The 24,016-nt window shown below is 40.9% G+C and overlaps 1 protein-coding gene across 1 annotated transcript in view; it reads right to left on the bottom strand.

Annotated features, from left to right (window-relative positions):
* AHR (aryl hydrocarbon receptor) overlaps window positions 1-24,016 on the bottom strand; it is a 723,464-nt gene that overhangs the window by 228,560 nt on the left and 470,888 nt on the right. Inside the window, exon 5 of the mRNA XM_069648615.1 lies at window positions 21,813-21,933. Coding sequence (XP_069504716.1) covers window positions 21,813-21,933 — 121 coding nt within the window. The remainder of the gene's footprint in view (window positions 1-21,812; window positions 21,934-24,016) is intronic.

Genomic DNA, 24,016 nt, shown 5'->3' with positions numbered 1-24,016 from the left:
ACTAGCCAGTGGCTAGTGGAGAGTGCACATTTTGCCCCCTGGTCAATATGTTCTTATGAATTTCTTCCCATACAAGACAGTTGATTTAGCATTACCGCTTCAGGTAAATCTTTGGCTAATTTCATAGGAAAACGTTTTTCTGAAATAAATACATTTACTTATGAAATATGACCCAGTCTGAGTTCAAGTATTCTTCAAAAAAAAATCACTGTTGCTGTCAGTTGTAAGGATTTCACCAACCACATCCTATAAAGTGTGCTCTAGTATGTTCCCAACAAAGGCCAACATAAAATCTATTTTGTATTTCTACAAAAAAGGTCATTGTGCTATATAAACTCCCAGAAGTTTCGTACCCAGCTCTCCAGTGATACTGGCTCTTCTCTCTAGATACTGCAAACCAAAGTAATATAATCTCTTAATTTGCATTTGACTTTTGCTCTTCAGCAGACAACACGCCAATGTCATTTTAAATATTTGTTTTCTCCCTAATGAAAAAATCGCCTCTCTTCTAATAATCATAGGAACGTGCAGTGTCATACACCACGTTCATCTTAGTGGCTGGTCTGTCACATTGTGTATGGTGTGCAGCAGGGAGTTTCAGTGGGATCATGTCATTGGGATTAAACTGCATGTAGGAGTTTCAGATCCAGAGTGCTGCATTAGAGTTTAGGATAGCTTGCAGGTACAAAGCAGGCTTGACCTTAACTCCAGACTCTGCAGTCCTATAATCCTTTAAAAAATGATTACTTTTGTAATATCGTCTCACATGTGGTTAGATGGCTGAGAAAAACTACTCATACTTACTTCCTTTCTGTCATGATACATTCTTTCTATAATGTGGTAATATGGTATATAGTAGTATATAAGGGTCAAGGTCAGCAAGGAAGTCATAACATATTGTATGTTGTGCGTCCATATTTTGTGATGTGATGTCTCTCCTGGTCTCTACTGGAACATCTGTGTCTGGTCTTCCAGTTAGATTAATTTCCCCTGGGAGCTCTGAGTTCTTTATTTTGTGGAACATTTGTGGAACAGTTAATACCCCCCCCCCGCCCTCATTCCACTCAACAAAGATACTGATGAATAAGCGAGTCTGAGCAAACATAACTATTGCAACATCTTGACAAAATCAAGAGCTTTGCTACTCAAATGATACCATCCTATTATGTGGCACAGCTAATATCCATTTAATTAACTTGGAGTTGAAAAACTAGTTTCTTACAAATTCCTCATTGTGATCTTCAAATTAATTCATAGGCTTGCATGTCTTATTTTGTTCAATAAACACCATCTACACCTCTGATGATTACCTTGCATTTCATGAACTAAAATGCCAAGCGTTCAACTGGTTGACATTCTAGCAGCCCTTCACTTCCATGTTGTCATGCTGGAACTTAGTGCCTTTGCCTTGCTGCTCACATTTAAAAATAGCATGAATTCCTTTTTCCTATGACACCCACTTCGAAGAAGCATCTCGGTGCATGTAGAATTATCAGAGCAACACCGCCTTTGTGATCTACATCATTAAATCTATTTTCGAGTGTGCTTCAATCCAATCCAATTTAGGTTCTTATTGTATGCTTTCTTGTTGAGACAGTCAGCATTTGTTGCCGACATACTTTCACGAAAAACAGTACAAGAATACAAGCAGATGTGGTTGCAGGACTTGGTTGACAGATGTTCTGTTTCTTTTTGCTGAGCTAGTAGATGATGGGATAATTTCAAGATACTGGAGCAGGGGTTTGATTTTGATCAGATTATAATTTAAACCAGGTTTGCTATTCCCTAACAGCTCTACAGAATGTCAAAGCAAATGCTTAAAGTGTATATGGAAAACGGTTCTTCCTAAGCCTGCTAAAGGCATTTAAATGCAAAACTAGTGCCTTATAATCATTCAACATGTTTCGGTGGAACCCTTCATCAGGAGAGGGCACCATTATTCATTAACAATCTAGGACAGTTAAAAAAGATGAGTAACTGTCTGACTCTTGACCAAGTAGGTGTAACTATTATTATAAACATCTTTATATAAAATCTTGTATCCTGTATGGAACCACAGGCCACTATCTATCCTCAAGATGTAATTCTACAGAAATAGGCCTTCACGCAATTTTTAACTAAGGTATATAACAAATTATAACAAACAATGATAACCACTGCAATGACATGTTATTGCCCAATAACTAATCAAACCATTAACCAAAATGTATCAGCTCTCACAGGCTCAATATAATTAGAAAAAGGAATAACACACATAGATATTAATGCTTCTGCATGCTAGTCCCCTCATAGTACTACATTATCCTCAATATAACACTAACACCTCAAAGTCAAAGAATGATATAGTCAGTTCTGTAATCTGATAGTTCTTCTATCTCAGAACATGGAATGTCCTATGGGAAAAATAACAATTAAATAACGTACTCTCTGCTGTTTAATCACAACATTAATTAAATTATCTTATTTCAGTTAACAGTGAAATAAAGAGTGATTTATTATTAGGATTGTTGTCAGGGTATTTAGCGTGCACCTAGCTTCAGGAAGCAACAAAGCGCTTTACAATCATGGGGGAAGAACACAGTAAGGAAAGCAGAGAAAAAAGGAGCGGGAACTAACAGGGGAGGGTGGGCAATTGGCAGCATGGAGGGAAGACAGTGGGGAGCATATCACCAAGTCTCTGGTAGGGTGGGGAGTGCAGGGTGTGTGGATGCATGCCACCAGAGACGCTTTTCAGTGATGTAGCTTGGGGCTTCAAGATGACAACCTTGTAGATCAAGATTTGAAAATGATGCAGTCTTGCAGTGGGAGCCAGTCTCATTTGATGAGAGTCGCTGTGATATCATCGAATTTGCAGAGTCTTTTAAAGAGTCTTGCTGAAGCATGAAAGACACATTTCAGGGGAGCATGGATATTCGCTGGAAGCCCTTCCAAAAGGTCATTGTCACCATCCAGGAGGGAGCGGGTCTAGGCTTAGACAGCAAATTTGAAGTTGTTTTCTGAGATGAAGAGCTTGATTTTCCACAGGAGAGAAAGTTGATACCAGGCAGTTTGATTCATCCTCGCTATGTGCTGTTTGAACGTGAGGTGTCTGTTGATGTTGAACCCAAGGGACATGGCACAGGGGGCCACCTGGGGTGTGAATCCCTCGAGGTTCATAGCAGAGAGCCAGGTCTGCATGTGAGGGGGGTCAGTGTTGTTGGTCAGCAGTAGGAATTTAGTCTTGGAGAGGTTGAACTTCAGGTAAGAACTGGACATCTAGGATTCGATCAATGTGAGGCAGGTCTTGAGCCCGTGGATGTCTTCGATGGATGATATCTTGAGGTGGATCTGTGTCTCATCTGCGTATTGGTGAATGTGGATGCTGTGTGGAGCGTGGAAGGTTCTGAGCCGTTCCATGTAAAGATTGAAGATCACAGGGGACAGGATGAATCCTTGCGGCACTCCACTGGTGATAGGTAGATTTGGTGATCTGGAAGAAACCATTTGTACGTACTGTTGGCAGTTCACAAGGTCGAAACTGAAGACAATCTCGCTGATCCCCATGCAGCGATGTAGATTGTGGGCGAATGTCTGGTAATCTACTGTGTCAAATGCTACTGAGAGGTAAAGGAGAACTAGGAGGCAAGGATGGCCATCATGGAGGCTTTTGAGGGTATCTTCGATCACCTGGATGGTAGCTGTTTCTGTGCTGCATCTGGGTCTGAAGCCAGATTGGTAGGCCTGAAGGAGGTTATAGGCTTTGATGTGTTGGAGGAGTTGTGTGGCTACTGCTTTATCAAAGATCTTACTTAGAAAGGGACTCATGTTCCTCACAGTGGTGGGTGGGAGGGACTGCCTTGGAGTGAAGATATTGGTTTAAAATAGCTAGTAAATTACAGGATGAATCCTGAGGAGGGTTTAGAAATTAGTATCAAGTTATCATATTCTAGGAGACTTGGGCATCGGAACCAATTCACTTACACAGGTGTGAACTCTTTTTTTACACCTGCGGTTAGGTCAAGTGTGAAAGGACGAGCTGCTGAGGGTTTGGCTACTTATATTTCAACATCTTTGGGGTGGGATGCACAAAAAACAGCTTTCCAAATTAAAAAGTCCTTTCTCACCCTTTCTGATTAATGTTTATAATGTTAAAAGGGGCAACATAGTGACAAGCCTATTTAAATTCTTAAAATCAGTTATAAATAATGACGATTCTTATTAAGGCGATGATTTCCCAATGATAGTGGGAGGGGAATTCAATGTTCGCTTGTGATCTGGGGAAGAATCATTTTACGAAGAAGGAATTGGCTTTATCTATCCCAAGTGCATGTGTATTGGACACTATCACGCCCAACAATGCCTTGATATCATGGGAAACATTGAAGGAGACTGGTTTTAGTGCAGTCAATGGGAGGGTTCAATCAAACACCACTGGAAATTACACCTTCAATAATGGTAGACACCGTAGCATCATAGACTATATTCTTATTCCTATGAAATGGTTCGGAAGTATTGAAGATTGAGATCCCCATAAGGGGTGAACGTGATCATATGCCTCTCTCACTTGACTGGGCGCTGGGGGAGGAGAGTGAGTAGAGGGGAAGATACATATTCCCAACCACTTGGGAGGGGACTGTAATGTACAGTGCTTTGGTGGAAAGCAGATAGAGAATTGGAATTTCCACAACTGTTATATTGAATAAAGAAGTCATTATGACTTGCCTAGATTCTAAGTCTCTACCATCAGCAATTGTTACATCTTTCACTCTTTTTGTGGACAAGTTCAAGCTGATTTGTTGTCCCATTAAATCTGTAATCACTAAAAGGTCTGGGGGAGTCAAGATCTGGCTTTCTAACATCTGCAAGGAGAAAAAGAGGTTACTCCTAGCAGCTAAGAAAATGCCTTCTTCAAATTCTGCAAACATTAGACTAAGGAGGCACGATTTTAAACGTGAATTGCAAAACAGAAGTGTAGAGATCGCAAGAGCATGGTGGGCTGCTTTGAGCTTGGCAGCGGCCTCCTGTGACACAAAAACATTTTGGAGAATTATCTCAAGGAATATGCATGGATTGGACTTTGGCCATGTTGCAACCCCAGAGGTACACATCCTGGAAATGAACTGGGCTGGACATTTCAAAATTGTATATACCACTAGTGAGGTTTTGAGGAAGCCGACAGAGAAGCTTACTGTTGAGCCCATGGAGGTGTGGCCCCTTCTAGCTATCAAAAGCATTTAAAGGCTCAGATTTTGATGAATTGCCGAATGATCTATCTTGCACCAACCCTGATATTTCGGCACTGTTTTTGACACACGTTTTTAATGCAAATATAGTTACTGAATGGATTCTGTTGGATGTATTAACCCACTCATCTGAGCCCTGCAACAGTATTGTGCATTGCTGGCAGCAGAAACATCCGAATGGCCACTGGAAAGCAAGCTGCTTGCCAGAGATCTCCAGAAAATGCGCAGTGAAAACCGGAAAAATAGGCTGCCACCCACTTTTGCCTATATTAGTGAGCACAGGAGGTCACTGCCTAAAACCACCATTGGGCTACCCACACAGTAGCTTGAAACCACTTGGAAATAGCAATACTGATTGCCAAAAGCAACCCACAGCTGTTTGGGAATTCATTTTCTTGATTGTCAAAATGTGCTAAAATCATGGCTCACAAACCACCTAAAAGGATCCAACCTCCTTGTGGGGTGTTCCACATCATTATACTGCAAGAATCCACATAAACACAATGTCAGCAAGAATCATATGCTATCAAGCTTAATCCCCTTTTAAAGATACTGATGTAAAGATAGCTGTCAAACATGGGTGTAGTACCGTTGCTCGCCTCCGACAGGTGCTGGCGATTTAAAATTCTGACAGAGAGCTGTGTTGCAGAAGCTAAATATGCCAAAGAAGAGAATGCCATCAAAATGCCATATAAAGTGCCACACAGTGATTTCATTCTGAAAAAAAATTGGTTTAAAGATATATTGCTCATTTTAAGTTTATAAATGTATGTTTTTCTTCACAAGGAACTCTGTGCAATTGATCAGAAAGGAACCTGATGCAGCTAAGACTTCAAACCTGTTTTTTTTTTAATATGTCTCTTTGATGCAGTCTGCTGCATACGTGGCCTTCATGGACCTCAGTTTAGCCTTTGGCCACGTGGACAGGAGGTTGCTCTGGGAGAATCTTGCTTAGTTCGGTATACCAAAATCTTTGATTCAGATGATTAGGTGTCTTCATGCTAATTCTCAGGTTCAGGTCCGCTATGGGAGGGATGACGAATAAAGTAAGCCGGTTGAGACAGCAAAGGGTGTCAGACAGGGGTGCAGACAGAAGGCTGCCTGTATTGAGCTACGCCGATGATGTGGTTTTACTCACAAGAACACCAACATTTCTGCAGGTATTGGTGGACACATAAAATAGTTATATGCTGGTAAGAGGCTTAATTACTAATGCAGGAAAATGCAAGGTCATGTGCTTCTTTAAGTGTATAAAACCACAGAAGGAAATTACAAATCACTTTAAATGGTCAAAGACTTCAGGTCTGCCAGGACTTTTCTTATTTAGGGATCACTTTTAGCCATCATCTTGCCTGGAATACTAACATAGAAATACAGACGGTAAGAATGAATCAAGTTATCAAAGGTACGTTTGGATTCTCTAGGTTTTTGGGGCAGAATTCGGTTGGACATATGCTGGCAATTTATCGGGTGAAGGCTATTAGCATGGGGGCCTATGTTTGTGAACATTGATGATAGTCTGCCGAAAACATTGCTTAAATCTCACTTTTGGTCTGCTCAGAGCAGCTTGTGTGAAATGGCAAACTGGGACAAATCAACAGTTAGAATGTATCTTCCGCTGAGCCCAGTTAGGGGTCCAGCTGAATATTTTACCTCAGTCTCAAATACCGATAACCAAAGACTGTTAACTGGGGCGTGTTTCAACTTTTTATGCCTTAATGCCGGCACATGTAAGTGGGTATGGGGGTCCAACATAGGTGATGATAAATGCATATGTTGGGATCTGGGATCAATGTCACACTTTGTGTTTTACAGCATCAAACACAAAAGATATCACCACAATGTGCTTGGATCTAGCAACCTATGCCAATGGAGACCCGCCCTCATGTTTTTATTATCCCTCCCCATGATCAAAGTTGATTTTTCTTGTTTTTTCGAATCAGCATGTCATTAAAGAAGTATTGTTCATTTTGAGGTCGATGTCAATGAATCCTGATGCTGTCATGTTGTATGATGTTCTCTTCATTTTTATAAATAACATGTGTTTATGTTTTGTAAGGATGGTAAGATGAACTATGTTTTTCGTTTTTGGTGTCAATCCAAAAGAACTAAACTGACAGACTAATAGCCCAATGTGTTATAAAAATGTTAATGGTGAAAGCCATAGGTGTGATGATTCATTGTGTCTTTTAAAGAATGCAACCTTCCTTTCCCGTAGTATGTGTATAAGGAATGTCTGGTCTGTAACTCCTGATCTTTTAGATGTAGCCTTTCACGGGCGCCACCTTGGAGGTAAAACTCCTTTTACTTTTATGTAGGCAGTGCTACTTTTGGGTAATAAAGGCTGTGTGCAAATGACCCTTAATCTCCATTAATGATGAGGATAATTGATCACCCAAAATGTGTCAATAGGACTTCATGCATGTAAGTATTATTTTTAATATAAATAAAAATAATCACTTTACGTGGGTGACAGTTCTTCAATATTTGCCAGTACATAGTCATGTGCGTATTGGATAATTCTGATATTACTTCTAGTGAGTCAAATAAATGGGGATGTTAAAATCATTATCACTGCTCATTATTATTGATTTCATCATGGACCAAATTCTTTTTTATGCAAGTAGAAATTATAAAAACAGGTTGGGGACAATTTTGGGATATAAAGTCATACTGCTCACGGAACAATTGTCACATTATTGTTTGCGAATAAATTATATAAAGAAGTTCAAATCCCAATTACTGTTCATTCCTTTTGGTTGCATCGCCAACATTCTACGAATCCAAAAATCCGCTCTGAGCTAACAGCCTTGTTACATCACCACCCCTACTGGTTAATTTGCCCAAACTGCATCTGAGCCAATGTGCGTTTCTTTTCAATACAATGCATTGCCGCAATGAATTTGAATTCTGAAGCCTAATGATGCACTGTTGGTTCAGTCCATCTTAGTTTCAACTCACTTGTGGTCATGCCTAGGTAATCGGTGCCACAAGGACATCTCAAGCCATAGACCACGTTAGACAACTCACAAGTTGCAGTGATACTTAATGATCTCAGTTTCCCCAAATATGCATGTCTATCACATTATTACAATATTGACACTTCAGATTTCGTCAGATGTTCAAACCTTCCTTCTGCTCTAATAACATTTTTTTGCAAAGAGAAATTATTCCTATCTGCAAATTTGGGAGTTCAGAATAGTTGTGCTGTTAGGTTGTCATATTGATAAATTTGACTGCTGGAATTAATTATAGACTCAATAGCTCGACTCTCATGTGAGTAGGTCATAACAGTCTATGCACAGATCTTCCTTACGTGGGTTGGTTAGAACTTAGTAGCAAAGTATTTCAATCAAGATTGGATACCTTACTTTCAATAGCTCCTAGAAGGGATTCACAATAATCTCTGGACAGGAATTTATGTCGTTATTTGAAGTTTTCATTCAGCTAATTGTCATTCATTGATGTAAATATATGAATTGTAAGATATTGGCTGTTGGAGTACATTCCCAGTAATTTTTGGTGTATTTATTTAACATCAATATATTTTGAAAAATATCAGATGGCAAACATATTTCAAATTCTATTGCCATTTTCATAGAATGCGTCATGCAAAGAACGCGTTTTGCGCGGATCCGCAAGCAGTTCTTCGTAAAAGAACCCGATCATCACGAGAACTGCATACCTTGTGCTGGACTTCTTTCAGTCATAAACAGCAGCCTGTTACTTAACCGCAGAACTCAGTATGCCTTTGAATGCTATGAGTGGTATGGCTCAACCACCATTCTTTGTCGACAAAGGGTAGGAAAAGTTGCACCCTTTTGGTAGATTACTTGTACTTCCATGAGCCGTGGAGGAGTTAGTAGTTGGGCTTTGGCTTAAGACTTGGCATCAGAGCAGGACCAGAATTGGTCAAGACTTTTCTTTTTAATCTGTGGTAGTGTTTGTTTGTTTGTTTGTTTATTTATTAGTTTGGTAATGCGCACCAAGCCCTTAGGTAGACGGGCGCAACAGAAACAAGAAATCATAAAACTTAGTTACAGTGCAAATGTAGCAATACATAGAACAGTAATTGCAATAGGAACAGAATACAGGTACAAGATACATTAAGTACAAAGCAATGGTCTTGGTCAGTCAAAAGAGGCATTATCATAGTTAGGTGTCGTTAGTGTCTATTAGTTCAATCAACTCTGAGTGCACTGATACCAAAAGCAAGAGCTCTACATTTCTGTTGGATCTGATGAAGGATTTTTGGGTTTGTGAAGTTGTTCAAATACCACTAGTGATTGCAGTCTGACAAGGCAATTTCTAAATTTGGTAGTTGGGTAACTGCATGGTTTAAAAGTGTTTGCTTGTGAATCTACTATGCAAGTCCCAAAAATAACAATCCGAGAACCTGTCGCTTTCTGTTCTACAGATACATAGCCATGTCCTATATTTCAAAATCACACATTACGTTCAGTATTCCAAAATAAGAAATATCAAGTTCACCTCTGACAGACTAATTGTACAGATTCGATAAACACCTATTTTTCGCAAATCTGCCCCCACAAACCATCCAATATAAACCTTTTCCTGGTTCCCCCTACACCAGTGAAGAGTGGACGCTGATTGGTGGCCTGCATGCCAAAGCTGAAAAATTCACTTAATTGGCTGAATTAAAATCGGGAGCGATGCACAAGCTGAAAACCCCTTGCATCATCATGTTTACAAAAACACATATGCACATCTCTAGGAACCTTACACGTTGCATAATACTCTTTGGGCGTAACTACAGATTGTGCCTTAATTCTCTGTGCAATTCTGATTGTTTTAAGGAGTGGGTGTATGTTCTGCAAGTAAAACTGGCCAGACCCAGGTTTAAGTGTAAGTTATACACACATCATAAAACACTTGTAAAAACCCCTGAAAAAAAGTATTTACATGAATCCCAATGGAGCCTCCCAGTTTCTGCATTTTCCAAAACCACGTATTTACATGCAGTTTCCAGCCCCTCTTCCTGCATTACAATCAATACGAGAAAGAAGTGCATTTTCTGCACACAGGCGGGTGGTGGTCCTTCTGCTATGCCACCCAGCCACATGCAGAAAAAACACGACCCTCACACTGATCACACTGATCGAATTTACTAGGAGAGACCATCTCTCTGCCAGTAATTTGAATATCCACGCAGCATCAACATAGGAACCATTGTCTAGGCATGTGTCTTTCTATAGGCAGCAAAGCCATGGCCACTTTCTCGACTAGATACAATCCGTTTACAAATGGAAGAATTTGCATAAGCCTTCGAGAGAATTATGCAAGCAAATATATATCCTCATGTGTGAAGCAAGCAACAGCTTGATGTAAAGGAGGATCAATGCGTGAACTCAATGCTGCACGGTAATTAGTCCTTTGACACCGGGTGCCAGGGCAACATATGAAAACAAAAAGCACGCGGTGTGTGCATTTCCATCTTCAGATCACCTGCTACAATCATGCTGCGAAAATGGGACAGCGCTCGGCCATCTGTCCTGCCTTTCTTTTATCACATCTGAAACATGTCACCAACATATCTCAAACATATACAAATGTATGTCTGACAGGGGAGAAGAAGATAAGTGCATTACCATTTCTTAGGTATTATAAGCATCCCATTGGGATAAATATGTTGCTATGGGAACATGTTTTAATACATAGGAAACCGGCAAAGGACATCAGCATTATTTACAATTGATGAACTTGCAAAGATTATTCGCATATAGTCAAAATGGCTTTAATGATCATCAACCTTTTTAATTCTTTTAATCCTAGTGAAATAACATTTAAACACAAAAAAAATCTTCGGCAATGACTTGACAGCTCTTGCCCAAAATCCTGCAGGAGGATGGGTTCTTCCTAGCTGAGTTACGTTCCTGGGGCAGCATAACTGCATTGTTAAAGTATATATTGTACCCAGGCTTAGGGAGCAATGCATGTGTTGCGTTTGGCAATATCAGTTTACCAATGACCCAACAACGTGCTTAATTCTCAAAACAGAATCACACGTTTTAGCATTTAAAAATAGTCTCCCTAACAGACAATAGGAACTGGCATAACTGTAGTGGCATGTTAAGCACTAGTAAGCATTTGCTAAAACAGCATTGTATGTTCAACCAAACACTGTTTCAATGTGTGCCTTTCATTTTCTGTATGCAAATGGCTCTATGGAAATTACCGGGTTCACAGAGGGGGCTGGAGCCCAGGAAAAAGGAATGCGGCGGACACAAGGATTGGACGAGTTCCTTACAACAGCATATGCATTGGCCAACTAAAACCGTGGGAGTGCATTTGCAGTGACGGGCCTTAAACGCCTTGAATGAGCCCCACGCTTACCAGGGCCACGAAGAAATGTGTGTATTTTACCTGCTCCTGTGCTAGAGCACATCGATTTGTGAATTAGAGCTCTGAGATGTGGGGGAGGGGCACATTTAACATGAAGTTCTATATGAACATGTGATATTATTTGTGAATATAACACATGAAAAATGCAGGATTTTTTTTTTAACGTTGGTGAGGGAGGTTGATTAAGTGTGCCATTGTATAATGTAGGCGGTTTAGGGCGTTTACATTAGCGCCTTCGAGTATGGGGCTCTGAGTAGTGCCCACATGTGTCTACACACAATGTTATTCATTTTTAACATGTAATTCATTGATAGCATGTAATTCATGTTATGCCCCCCCCTATCTTCACTACTTGACCGACAGCTCATCCACCAGCTGACAGAGTGTGTGCACATCTTTACTAAGGAGGATTCACCCATTACCGATTCCCAGAGACATGGAAGAAAAGCTGAGTGGACCAGAGTTTGCTTCAGCCAGAAGGGAGTCCGAGTCAAAGTCCTTCTGCACAAGTGTGTTCTCCCATTGGAGGAGCATTTATTCTCCACTGATTGGACTTCACACAATATAGGTTACATCCTCCTTTAGGACAATAATACAAGCTCCCCTTTCCACCAAAACATGTTATTTCTTAAGAAGCATATGTGATACAGAATACTAGTAGTATTTAGGTGGGTAGTGCAATGTTTGTGATTAAAGAGCTGATAAGGTAGCAAATGTTTCGTACACAATAAATGAAAGTGAGGTTTAAAGAAAATACTTTTCAACATGACAGCTGTATCCACATTGCTACTCTCAACTCTTGTTCAGCTGTCAAACACTCGTCTGACATCTGCCATCTCCTGGAAGAGCTTGATTTGGATGTACTCGATCTCACAGAAACTTGGTTCATGGCCAGCTCTCTCACGAGTTTTGACACTTTCATTCCCGATGGCTACAAGATCCTCTCCGAACCCAGAGCCAACCGTCCCAGTCGGGGTGTAGCCTTGATTTTCCGAGAGTGGATCCTTGCTTCTATCATTCCAATGCAGCATTACTCCTTCTTTGAATGCCTGGTCTGCAGGCTCTCTATCTCTCCTGGGCTCTCTCTCACTGTGGCAACTATCTACAGGCCGCCTGGCCAGGTCGCCCTCTTCCTCTCTGAGTTGGCTGACCTGACTTCAATATCCTCCTGGATGCTACCGGCCCTTCTTCAGGACTCTTTTGCAACCTCTGTGATTCTCTCTCTCTCTAGTCTTCCCTCTGGCCCGACACACCCTGGATGTTCTGATCTCCTCAGACCTCTCAATCTTTAACCCTCTCACCATCATCTCTCTTGGAGTGATCACTTTCTCCTTTCTTCCCACCTCACTCTCTCTTCCCCACAGGTGTGTCAGCTGAGGCTTTCGCCGTTACTTTCTCTCCTCCTGCACCTTTGGCTGACTCACACCTTGAAAATGTTGGTACAATTCCGGCCTTGCCCTCCTTAAACGCAAGTGTAGGGCAGCAGAGAGGAAATGGAGGGCCTAGGGCCCCTCTGACAAACTGGCCTGCCACCTGCTCCAAAGGCAGTACAGACTCTCTGTCCTCTCTACGAAGAGAGCCTACATCCAAGCTTGCGCCTCTGCAGCATCTAACAACTCAGCCAAACTTTTCAAAATCTGCAAGGAGCTGGCCAATCCGGCCGCCGTCTCTACCTCTCCTGTTCCCTCCCAGGCCTCCTGCACAGCCTTGGCCTCTCATTTCACTACTAAAACCAGAACATCCTGTCCACCCTCTCTTCCTCTACCTCCTCTTCCTCCTCCTCTACAACTCCTGGCCAGTCTGAGGCTGTTTCCACTCCTCCTTTCTCCTCCTTTGCCCTGTTCACCCCTGACAAGGTTTCTAGACACGTCTGATCTATGAAAGTCTCATCAAAGCAGGTTTGCTCCTGCTCATCCAGAACAATCAAGGACCACATCAACACCCTTTCTCCAGCCTTGGCTGCTTTCTGCAATCACTCCTTTACCACTGGAACTTTCCCCTCCCCCTTAACAACTCTATTGTGCACCCCCTTCTAAAGAAGCCCTCGGCCGATCCTTTATCTCCGGCTAACTATCGCCTAATATTCATCGCTCCTTTCCTGGGCAAACGCTTTAAAACTGGCCATCTCCCAGCTTAATCTACATACTGAATCTGTTGGTTGTCTCCATGACCCCCAGTCTGGCTTCAGAGCTGCCAGAAGCATGAAAATTGCTCTCCTGAACACCCGTGAAGAATTGCTCTCCAATCTTGACTCTAATATCCCTTCTGTCCCCATTCTCCTTTATCTATCCTCTGCTTTTGACACAGTCAACCATGCCATCCTGCTCAATCGTTTCCACAACAACCTTGGTATTACTGATCAGGCCCTGGCCTGGTTGACCTCCTTTCTCACCGACTGGCCCTCTCCGGTCGAACTGGGGTCCTTTATCATTCTATCTATCCCTCTACTTGTGGTGTTCCCCGGGGGTCTAACCTCTTCCCCTGGCTCTTCAACCACTACATGGCACCTCTTGCCAAACACATTGTTATTTTCTGCTTCCATTTTCAATGTTATGCAGATGACACTCAGCTCTCTTTCAGACTCCCCTCAGCCACCTCTGCTTCCTCTCTCATACCAGACTGCCTGGCCACAATTCAGGAATGGTGTTCCGTCAATGTGCTCTGCCTTAATGCCAGTAAGACTGAGATTCTCCTCATTGGGACACCTGCTCCCTCCTTCCCTCTCTCTCTCTAGGTGTCCACTCTGTGCCCTCTGACTGCTCCTTCCTGTAAGGCTAAGAACCTTGGTGTCATCTTAGACTCCACCTTCTCCTTCTCTCCTCACATCTCTGACATCTCTAAGAAGTAAAACTATCAGCTGCACCTCCTCAGAGGTATTCATGGGGTACAATAATCATGTGGTAGTGTCGAATATAAAGACAGGACTTATCTTGTTGTTTTATATGGGTTTCTTGCAGGATCAAAACCTCAGGCTGATGCCACGTTAGGAACCCCTCTAGTTTTTTGCATTTAACAGGAGTATTCATCCCCTGAACATAAAAATATACACCTAAATGCAATTACATTTTAATATACTGTTTGTAACAGATGCCCTACCCCATAAACATGGATCAATCATACATTGCCATAAAATCTTGTGGTTGTTCCCCTCCCTTTTTCCCTTACATAGTCCCTCCCAATCCCCAACAATTACAACAACCTCACCCCTAAACCCCTGCATCACCCACCCCATCCCTGGTGTGACCAATTGTACCTAGAGTACCTACAACCGTCACTTCTCCCACATGGATCACCAAATCCTACAGGGTCCCCCTTAGGGTATCCAAAAACCCTCCTCACCTCCAGTCCGTTGATTCCAAGTGGAGTGTTCCATACCTGAGCTTTCCATTTCACAATATCAATGGCATCACATTCAAAAAGTTCCCCTGTTCACTGATCCATTTGCATGACTTTTTTTCTCCTTGTGGCGGGCCTTGCAGACGAGGATTCCAGCGAGTCCAATCTGACACCCTGACCCACGTGCTACCCGTTTCTCGGATCAGTCTTCCCTGTGATCTTTTTGAGATCTGACATTCCGCTTCAATTTTCAGCAAATCCAAACCTTCTGCGGGAGAGGTATTCCTATGTTGCCTCCCGTTGAGTGTGAATGTAACACCAAATGGAAATATCCATGTGTACTTTATATTCTTTGATTGCAGCGTTTTTACCACAGTTTGCGTTTTGAAGAGTGATCAGAGAGAGAGAGAGAGATCTTGGTAGAATTCAATATATGTGATAGAATCTGTTTGCCTAGCAGCCCAACGAATGTGTTCCTTTTGCGTGTATATCCTGCACACTGCCAGTACATCTCGAGCCTGGGTCTCCTGTTATTGGGCCCACCGTATGAACACAATGCAGTAAGATCTCCTCCTCCTTTGCCCCCAATAGCTCCTTGAAGATCGCGACTATTGCCTCTTTCAAATCAGGATCTGTAACTGATTCAGGGTGATTCCTGATCTGAATATTTGCCCTGCGAGACCTGTGTTCTGTAGGTCCCCACATTGGAGTTCAAGATTCCCAGTCACTCTAGCCAAGTGTTCAAGTAGCTCCTCCGATTGCCGGCTATCACTAGTCAATTCCTATATCGTTCTTTCATTGGCATTAGTCAGTTTGCCCAGGTCGGATAGATCTTTCCTAAAGTCTGTGATTATTTGTTAATCTCTGTTGTGAAGATAGTGAACTGCGTCAGAAATGACGCCGTAAACGTGCTCTGGAAGTCCTGAAAGCTCTTCCCAAAGTCCTTTTTGGGAGTTGCCATCTTTGTTAAAGTGATGTTGGGGTGAATTGGCGTGCTTGCATGTTGAACCTGAGAAGTTCTCGCCCAAATGTCTTGTAGAGGGCTGTCTCTACTAGCTTTTAAGTTTGGGCGAGTGACCGACCGATGTTTTCTTTTTTTGTTCCCGGCATAGGGTGTCTGCCGCCCCCTTGGGTCACCCTGATTTATCCTATTATTGAGAAAGTCAAACTGGCCTAGGAGGTCACCTGGCCTCCCAATTATATGGTATTGATAGGCTATTTAGGTCTGCTGCCCATCCTACTTCACATCGGTGGTGTTCAGGGAAGTATGATGAGGTGATATTTAAGCTCCTAATACACTCCTCTTTGATGGCTGTTTGTCTGGTTCTCCAAGAGGTAGAGTATTAGGGTACTGGAATTAGAAGATATTGCCTATAGCCCCATTGACAAGCCCATCTTATACAGATAAGCAAATATATGCTTTTGACAGCGTTGTTCCAGCACACTATGTGCCCCAATGGTGCAAAGACCTGTGTTACTATGTCGGGCCTCTTCAGTGAAAGTTGCAATGCAAGTGATGTTAATTTCCTGCAGAGTGTGATATTCCATTCCCTTTCCAAGTTATCAATCATCAACCCCTTTGATATTTGATATTTGCACCTAAAAAGTTCTGTGTTCCACCCTTTGTGTCTGTGTCTATATTCTAATAAACAAAAGAATGCTGATTTGACATTGCAAGTGGGTGGTATTCGCAATGCGCCATTTCCTCTTCAGTCTATGGGCTGTCTGCCCGCTCTGCTACATGTGTTTATTTTCTTATTGTTCGCCGGCTCTGCATCAACACTCACTGCCTTTCATTCGTACATACCCATACCCATTAAGTTGGTGGCTTCACAGTACAACGGACCATTGCAGAGAAGGCAATTTATATCTCTGGTGTATTGCAAAAGACTTACTTCCTGCTATTCCACCGTGAACCAATCCATGGTATTTTCGTCACGTTTCTTGGCCGTCAACCTGGTAAAAAGGGATGATTGTTGGTATTGTCAATGCTTAGTTTGGAAAGTCTTTGCTCTGATCCAGTCCTCTGGGGGTGCCCGCCCCTTATTTTACTTCCATGTTTCGATCTCGCAATGTGTCAGGGTCAGCGGGTGTAGTTGTTAGCAGTTTACAAAGCCTCTACACCAGTGGCCGTGGTCCTGCGTCACAGTGTTCCACCCACTGGATTATCTCTCTTTCATCTAACCAGGATTATTTGTATGTGGGTGTATGAAGTGGTGCAGCCTTTCCACTTTATTCTGGGATATTGAAGTGCTATCTCTGTTTTGTGTCCCTACTTACATGGGTTAGCTTGAACTCGTTAGTAGGAGAGCGTTTCCCATTTTGTCCGAATGGCTAATGCAAGTGGCAAGGTATTCTTACTTTCAGTGCCTTTCAGGAGTACTGATCTTGGGTTTACTGATTTACTGCCTATTCTGCTTTTCCTGTTGTCTCTTCTTGGTGTCTACAGCCCTCCTATGTTGTGCCTGAAGGTGGCGTCTCTGAGTCCTCCTCTTGTCCGGGGCGCCAGACCAGTATATTCTTTCTTAGCTTGGGCGTACTATGTGGATTGGGAGTTCGGCTTGGTGCTCCCGATCACAGTGAAGTTTGATTTCTGCCAGCTGTATACTGAGTTACATCTCCCCTGTGTCATTGGGTATCAGGTTGATGTTTACAGAATTCACAGATAATCACTCCAGAGACTTAGTTCAGCACACTTGTTCTACTTATTTGTACTTCTCTCATGAGTGGCAATGGAAAGGAGGGAAGTTGTGAATTTTGCTTCAATGCCGCTGATCATGTAGGGGTTAATTTCATATTATCGTTCTTTTGTTCACAGGATACCCTATGTCGCATCCTCCCCACCCTGTCGTTATCTGGGGCCTGTCGTCTAATTTAATTTTCACTCTTCACGTCCTCAGTTTCTCCCTCCGTGAACTAGCGCTCGAGGTCAGAGTCACCATGTCACGCATTACCTTATTTGATATCTCAGAGGGGTGTGCCGGGGGATTTACTCACCTCTTCCCTCCATCAGTGTCGACATGCTCCGGGACCCCTTCAGGTCTTATTAGTGCACCTATCCTTCTTTACTTTTTCCGACTGTTTGATGCCGTTTCAGGGCTGCGGTCTGTCTGTCGTTACGTGTTTACAGCGTCCTTAGAGGAGAGGTCCTGTATTGTATGTACTTTGCAATGGGTTCCGCTTGCTCCTCCTCTTCAAAGGCCACTGCAGTGCCGCTCTCAAGTTGGACTTTCTCTTTCACTGCTCGGAGGTCCAACCTGGGCTCTGATAGTGCTCCTCGCCGGTGCAGTTTGTTTTGGTCACCCTGTCATTGTTGCTTCACTATGGGGCTGCAGAACTTGTCAGCTGTTAATCCTTGCCTTCCACCTGGCTCACAGTCTTAAACTTCTCAGCAAAAAGGCACAGGTAAGGATATATTAGGTCCAGGATTTTGCCTGTGATGGAGCTCTACAGTCAGGCAGCCATTTCCTTCGCTGCTCAACAGCGCCCCCTTATACATGTATTTTTCCTATCTGTATTAAGTATATCTTTTTCAGAAATAAAATATTTTTACAATTCATAAAACTGCTCTTTTTCTTTATTACACGGTCCTGTTAACTATATGTATAATAACACATATCACTTGTTAATTAGGTGCAATCAGAGACTGGTTTTAATCAGTTGTTTTCAAATGTTGACTTTTTTATTTTCACAGACGATGTTATAAACTCTTGACATTCTTATGTCATCATATATTTCTACCATTTGAATACTGGGCGTGTTTGCCCTCCGTACCCATTCAACATAAAAAGACACAACCCAGCTGCATAAAACAGAATTATTCATATTTAAAACATGTGTTTTTATTCACATTAAATAACTCGAGTTATCACATGTTGCACAACGATCTTCTCAGATACAAATTTTAATGTATCATCAATTACTTCATACACAGCCTATCCCTCACCACGTTGATAAGCAGATATACATTATAGAGAGACGTTGGACAGAAATTCAAAAAGTTCCCTATCAAATAACCAGTGGCCTTTAACACATCAAAACCTTTGTTGCAGGTTGGCCAAATTTACTCACAATGAGGACCAGACTGGCGACCCTAAATCAATGTGACCTCCTTTGTGATGCTTTTGCCAGTAGTTGTCCATTAGTGGGTGATTGCTGTTGACGCATATGTTTGCGATGCATACAAGATTGTTATATTTGCTTCTGTATATCATTGTTGGTGCTTCCAGATAATAGAGCAGCCTTAGACATATAGTAGCCAGCCACTCTTTAAGTAGATCCAGCAATAACTGCTGTACACATCCAACGGCTGGTTTCACATTAAATTGATCACTTTTCAGCAGATGCTCATTTTTTATTTCCTGCAAATAAGTGCAGATACATATGAAGACATCTACAGTCTCAGGCCTCATCGTTCAGTTTACAGGCTTCCATGCACATTCCTCTACCCTACTGTCTTTGGTATACCTTATCCCCCCACTTAAAAATTGTTTTCTCGATGATGCTTCTAAACACATCGGACAGCCCTGTCTAAATTGCTTCATTTTTCAAAAGGGGGTTATTCGCTGTTTTTATCGCCCACACTGTTTTAGATACACATCACTTCACCCAATACCCACTGTATTAGCGCCTGCGTCAAGCGCATCATTTCTACCAGGCATTTAGAGCTCAGCATGGGACATATTTTACGTTGCAAATTATCTGTGTAAGCTTTTTCCAAACAATTGTGAGCATTTTGTCGGAGGTCGGGAATTTTGTGCCCTGAGCACCATCTGTAAAAGTGTTGGTTTAAACATGTTTTCACAACAACGGCCGTAAAACCATCGATAGCCATGATATTGATCCATGTCACACCCGGTATAACCGTATTATTTTTTATGCTATCAGTTTTCATTAGCGAAACACAGGCCTTACACAGGACCTTTTCAGAAGCCCCTTCAATTTGGTTTGAATAGCAAACGCAGTAAATATTGATGGTCTCTGCTACATCCTGGTTGTCCTAAATGCTGTCCACTTTATCGGTTTAAGGCTGGAAACAAAACAAATAAGCACAGTTTTAACTACAGCAACCTCTTACACCCTAAAAAATATACACAATTGCTTTAAAACAAACTTGCCGGATAGCACTCTGCCTGATACCCTGGGCGCCTGGCCCGTGTTTTTTCTGATGGGCAGTGAGGCATAATCCATCTCTGGTGCTGTCGCCGCAGTAGTCTGCAAAACCATATTTTCAGATCCACTGTCTTTAGCACCCGCATCAAACTCTATTGGTTGTGCCATAATCGCGTCATCGCCATTCCAGGTCGCCATCCCCAGATTAGCCAATGTCATGGGCACATGCTCCTTAATGTTTTGTATGCAATCTACAACAGACTCCCCCACAGCCGTAACAGTAAGCGCTGGCTTGCTGTCAACAGACAGTGTAGCCATGTTTCCAGAGAGCTCTCTGGTCTCACACTCCGTCAGCAAGTCCTGATCAATCTCCAGATCATCAATATCCATAAAACAATATGGGGTATAACCATCCTCAGAATCCCGGGGACTTCCTGGAGGTGTTCTCCCCACATTATAGCTATAGTTGATCATAGTCACCATTTTCTGACTAGCCCATGGTTAACTCAAAAAGCGCTGTGTTTTCCATCCCGTTGCAAAAAGATATATATCCGGGTTCAAAATCCCACCCCTGTTTCACCCTAGCCCTTTCAATCAAACTGTATATAAAGTTTATAAAAAATGTATTCAGAGCTTATCAAATGTATTCCATCTTTATATAAAATTCATATAACATTTATATTAAATTATTCACAGACTTATCACAATATTTTTTATATTTTTTATATTATTTTTGTTTAATTTTGATATAAAAAATTTGATGTAATTTTGATATCAAATTTTAGTAATTTGGATATAACATTTTTGTAACATTTGTACATAAAAAGTGTTTTTAATTTTAATATAAATTTGAATTTCTATATATTTGTTTAATTTTGCTATAAAATAAATCCAATATAATATTGATATAAAAATTTCTGCTATAAATAAATTGTTAAGTATTTTTTTAAAACATGTTTTTATATAAAATGGTGTTTTTGATATCAAAATGTTTTGATATGAAACTACATTTTTGTTGTTAGCACAATTTTTGTTTCTTTAAATAAATAGAATTAATAGAAAGTTTATATCAAATTATTCAAAGGCTTATCAAAGGTCAGCTTTATATAACATCATGATGTCATACCAGCCACAACCCACTCTTGCATCATCAAAGCATCACCAATACCTCACACTCACCGGCTAACTCCTCACAACTCACTATGCCCTCGATAAAGCAACAGCGCACACGCGCTCTCCCATATTAAAAACATTTTAATATAAACGTTATATTAAAATCTTTTTAATATACACTTTATATCAAACTGATATAAATGATGCCCTTTTCATATCAAAACATATCAACATTCCTATACAAATACACATTTCATAGCATTTTGATATCTTTTTAATATCAACATTTTTTGAAATTACAATTCATATCAAAAGCCTACCAAAAGGGGGCAGGGCTAAAGACACAAATGGGCCTTGCCACCTGTCAAAATTTACTAGAAGAGGAAAGGGGCCCCATCTACTACTAGTAGCAAATTGCTGGATCCTTCTAATAGTAGCATATTTATTTTTGCTTTATTAAAATATGTTATTAAAGCCACAAATAGTATTTCTATCAGAGCATTTAATTTCATGAGGATAGTCTTTCAACATTCTGATGCACAAGACAACACTGCTGTATTTTTCGAATACAAACAATTCAGTTGCATTCTTTCTAATCTATATTTTTTATTGGTTTCCCTGGATTTGAAAATGAAAAGCAAAGGCATGTAACAAAAGGGAGCTTACCTTCTATTTGCAAAGCATCACTGGTTTGTGTGGGGTCTAAAGCCCAGTGAAGCTGTCTCTGAAATTCAGGCCGGTCTTCTGTATGGATCAGCTCAAACACGCTCTGATGTATGACATCGGACTGCAATGGTGAAGAGAAGGAGATGATCAGTGACTACTGATGCTGGTGATGCACCTGCAAACAGTCACACTAGGTCACAGAGTCACTCACAGGCATGGCATGCAAACCAACGCTATTTTTCATTTTAAAATTGATCTCCAATATCAGTTTCCAGTTCACGTATTATCTGTAAGATTGCTACATTGTGCCAACTTGAATGTCTATCCAGTCTGTTGTCAGTATGCAGGCAGTAAGTAGAACAACACAGGTTTTTACTGAACACAAGCTAGCAGGCTGCTAGGGAGAGAATACATGAGGATTTGCATGAGGCACATCCAAGTGTAACCAGTGGTTCTCGACATTGCTCAAAATGTAGTGTGGAGAAATATCTGGATTACTACCGGAAAAGCGGTACGTTTAATATATAGTTTATAAACCAAGAAAAAGTTAAAAATGAATAATTTAACCAAGTGATCATGTGCACACCATCACCTAAAAGATGTACTCAATCTAAAACAAATATGGTTCTTCATGGATGTGAAATGTATCCTTGATGATACAGGATCGCTTCCAGTCCATGTCACAGATGTATGGGACTACATTATAGAGTTACAATCTGGTTATAAGTACTGAGAAGTTACAGAATAAAGTGTTTGGGACTGATGTAAATTTGGCCTCTCCCTGCTCTATGCAATCCTTCATATCAATCACCCTACAGGTACACGAGGAAAGCAGGATGAGGAACAACTTACAATAAATACTATACTAGAAACAATGTATAACTCCTTTGAGTTATTATTATTTAATGAGCACCCTGGATGGAACATTGTGTTTTGCTCAGTTAATCCAGAATGAATATTCCAAGCAAATTCCAGGCACTGATACATGAGGGATGCTTGGAATCCCTACTCTAGACTGGGTAGGTCCAGCCGAAGTCTCAAAAGCCTGACCCTGTGCCCCCAGTCACAAGCCCTCCAATTTCCCACAGTTTTCTTTTAAACATTTTTTTATTTTTTTTTATTTATTTATAGTGTGTTATAGTTACAAAAATAAGCAACTTTTCACACTAACATTTAAAATTCTAGTACAAAGATAACATTTTACACAATTTTTGTGTGTGTATCACATCCAAAAAAAACTATATAAACACAAGTACATAAAAACTAATACAAATACCATCATACACCGTTTCTTACACAAGTTAAATACATGCATTCAAAAGTCTCTAATATTTCTAAAATGATGACAGATTTGATTTATGTTAATTCTAAAAGTTCAATTACTATCAATAGCCTAATCATTCATTTTTTGCAATAGTTCATCTTCAATTTTAACTAATAATCTAACTAGTGCACACATAAAAGCATTATGAGGATTACTCATACATTTTTGCCATAGCATTTCACGATAAGAAATAGAATTCCCAACATTTGTATCACCCAAATGCAGGATTCTGTCGTCTTCAAAATACCTGCAATAGATGACCAGATGTTTTGTGGTTTCTTTTTGTGGATCTATCGCACAAAAGCGACAAACATCTGTTTCAAAATTCAACCATTGTCCTATTCGTTCTTTGGAATGTAATTGGTTCAAACGAAAACGCATATACATATCACGTACTTTATGGTTGGGAAAACACTCTATGGACATTAACCTAGGAGATTTTTTATGTGAGTAGTAAGCAAATTCTTTATACAACAGATATGTACTGACTTTTTCCTGCGCCTCAACCCAATCCATTTGATACAACATTTTTTTACAATATGCCACTCTCACTACAAGATCTTCTTTTGTGATATTAATCCGCTGTGGTGCTAATTCCATTAGTTGTTTGAACATTACAATCGAAACTGGGTGCTCTAACAAGCACATTTTTGAAAACTCCACATACATTGAGTTTCTAGGAGGATTTTGAATTTTAGCATATAAGGTTATTTGACTCCACAACAATCGAGACGCTAAACTTGATAAACCCAATTCCACATGGATGCAGGCATTTGGTATAGAGCTAGCCAATCCCAGTACCTGCTTCCACATACGGCCCTGGATAGAATTAAAAAAATCATTGATATCGTGCAAGCATAAATCCAGATTATAAAGAATT

The sequence above is a fragment of the Ambystoma mexicanum genome, chromosome 2q (assembly GCF_040938575.1).
Source record: "Ambystoma mexicanum isolate Mex_15411 chromosome 2q, UKY_AmexF1_1, whole genome shotgun sequence".
Taxonomy (NCBI): Eukaryota; Metazoa; Chordata; class Amphibia; order Caudata; family Ambystomatidae; genus Ambystoma; species Ambystoma mexicanum.
The sequence above is the reverse complement of the archived record's forward strand: the minus strand, read 5'-3'. Positions and strand labels throughout refer to the sequence as shown.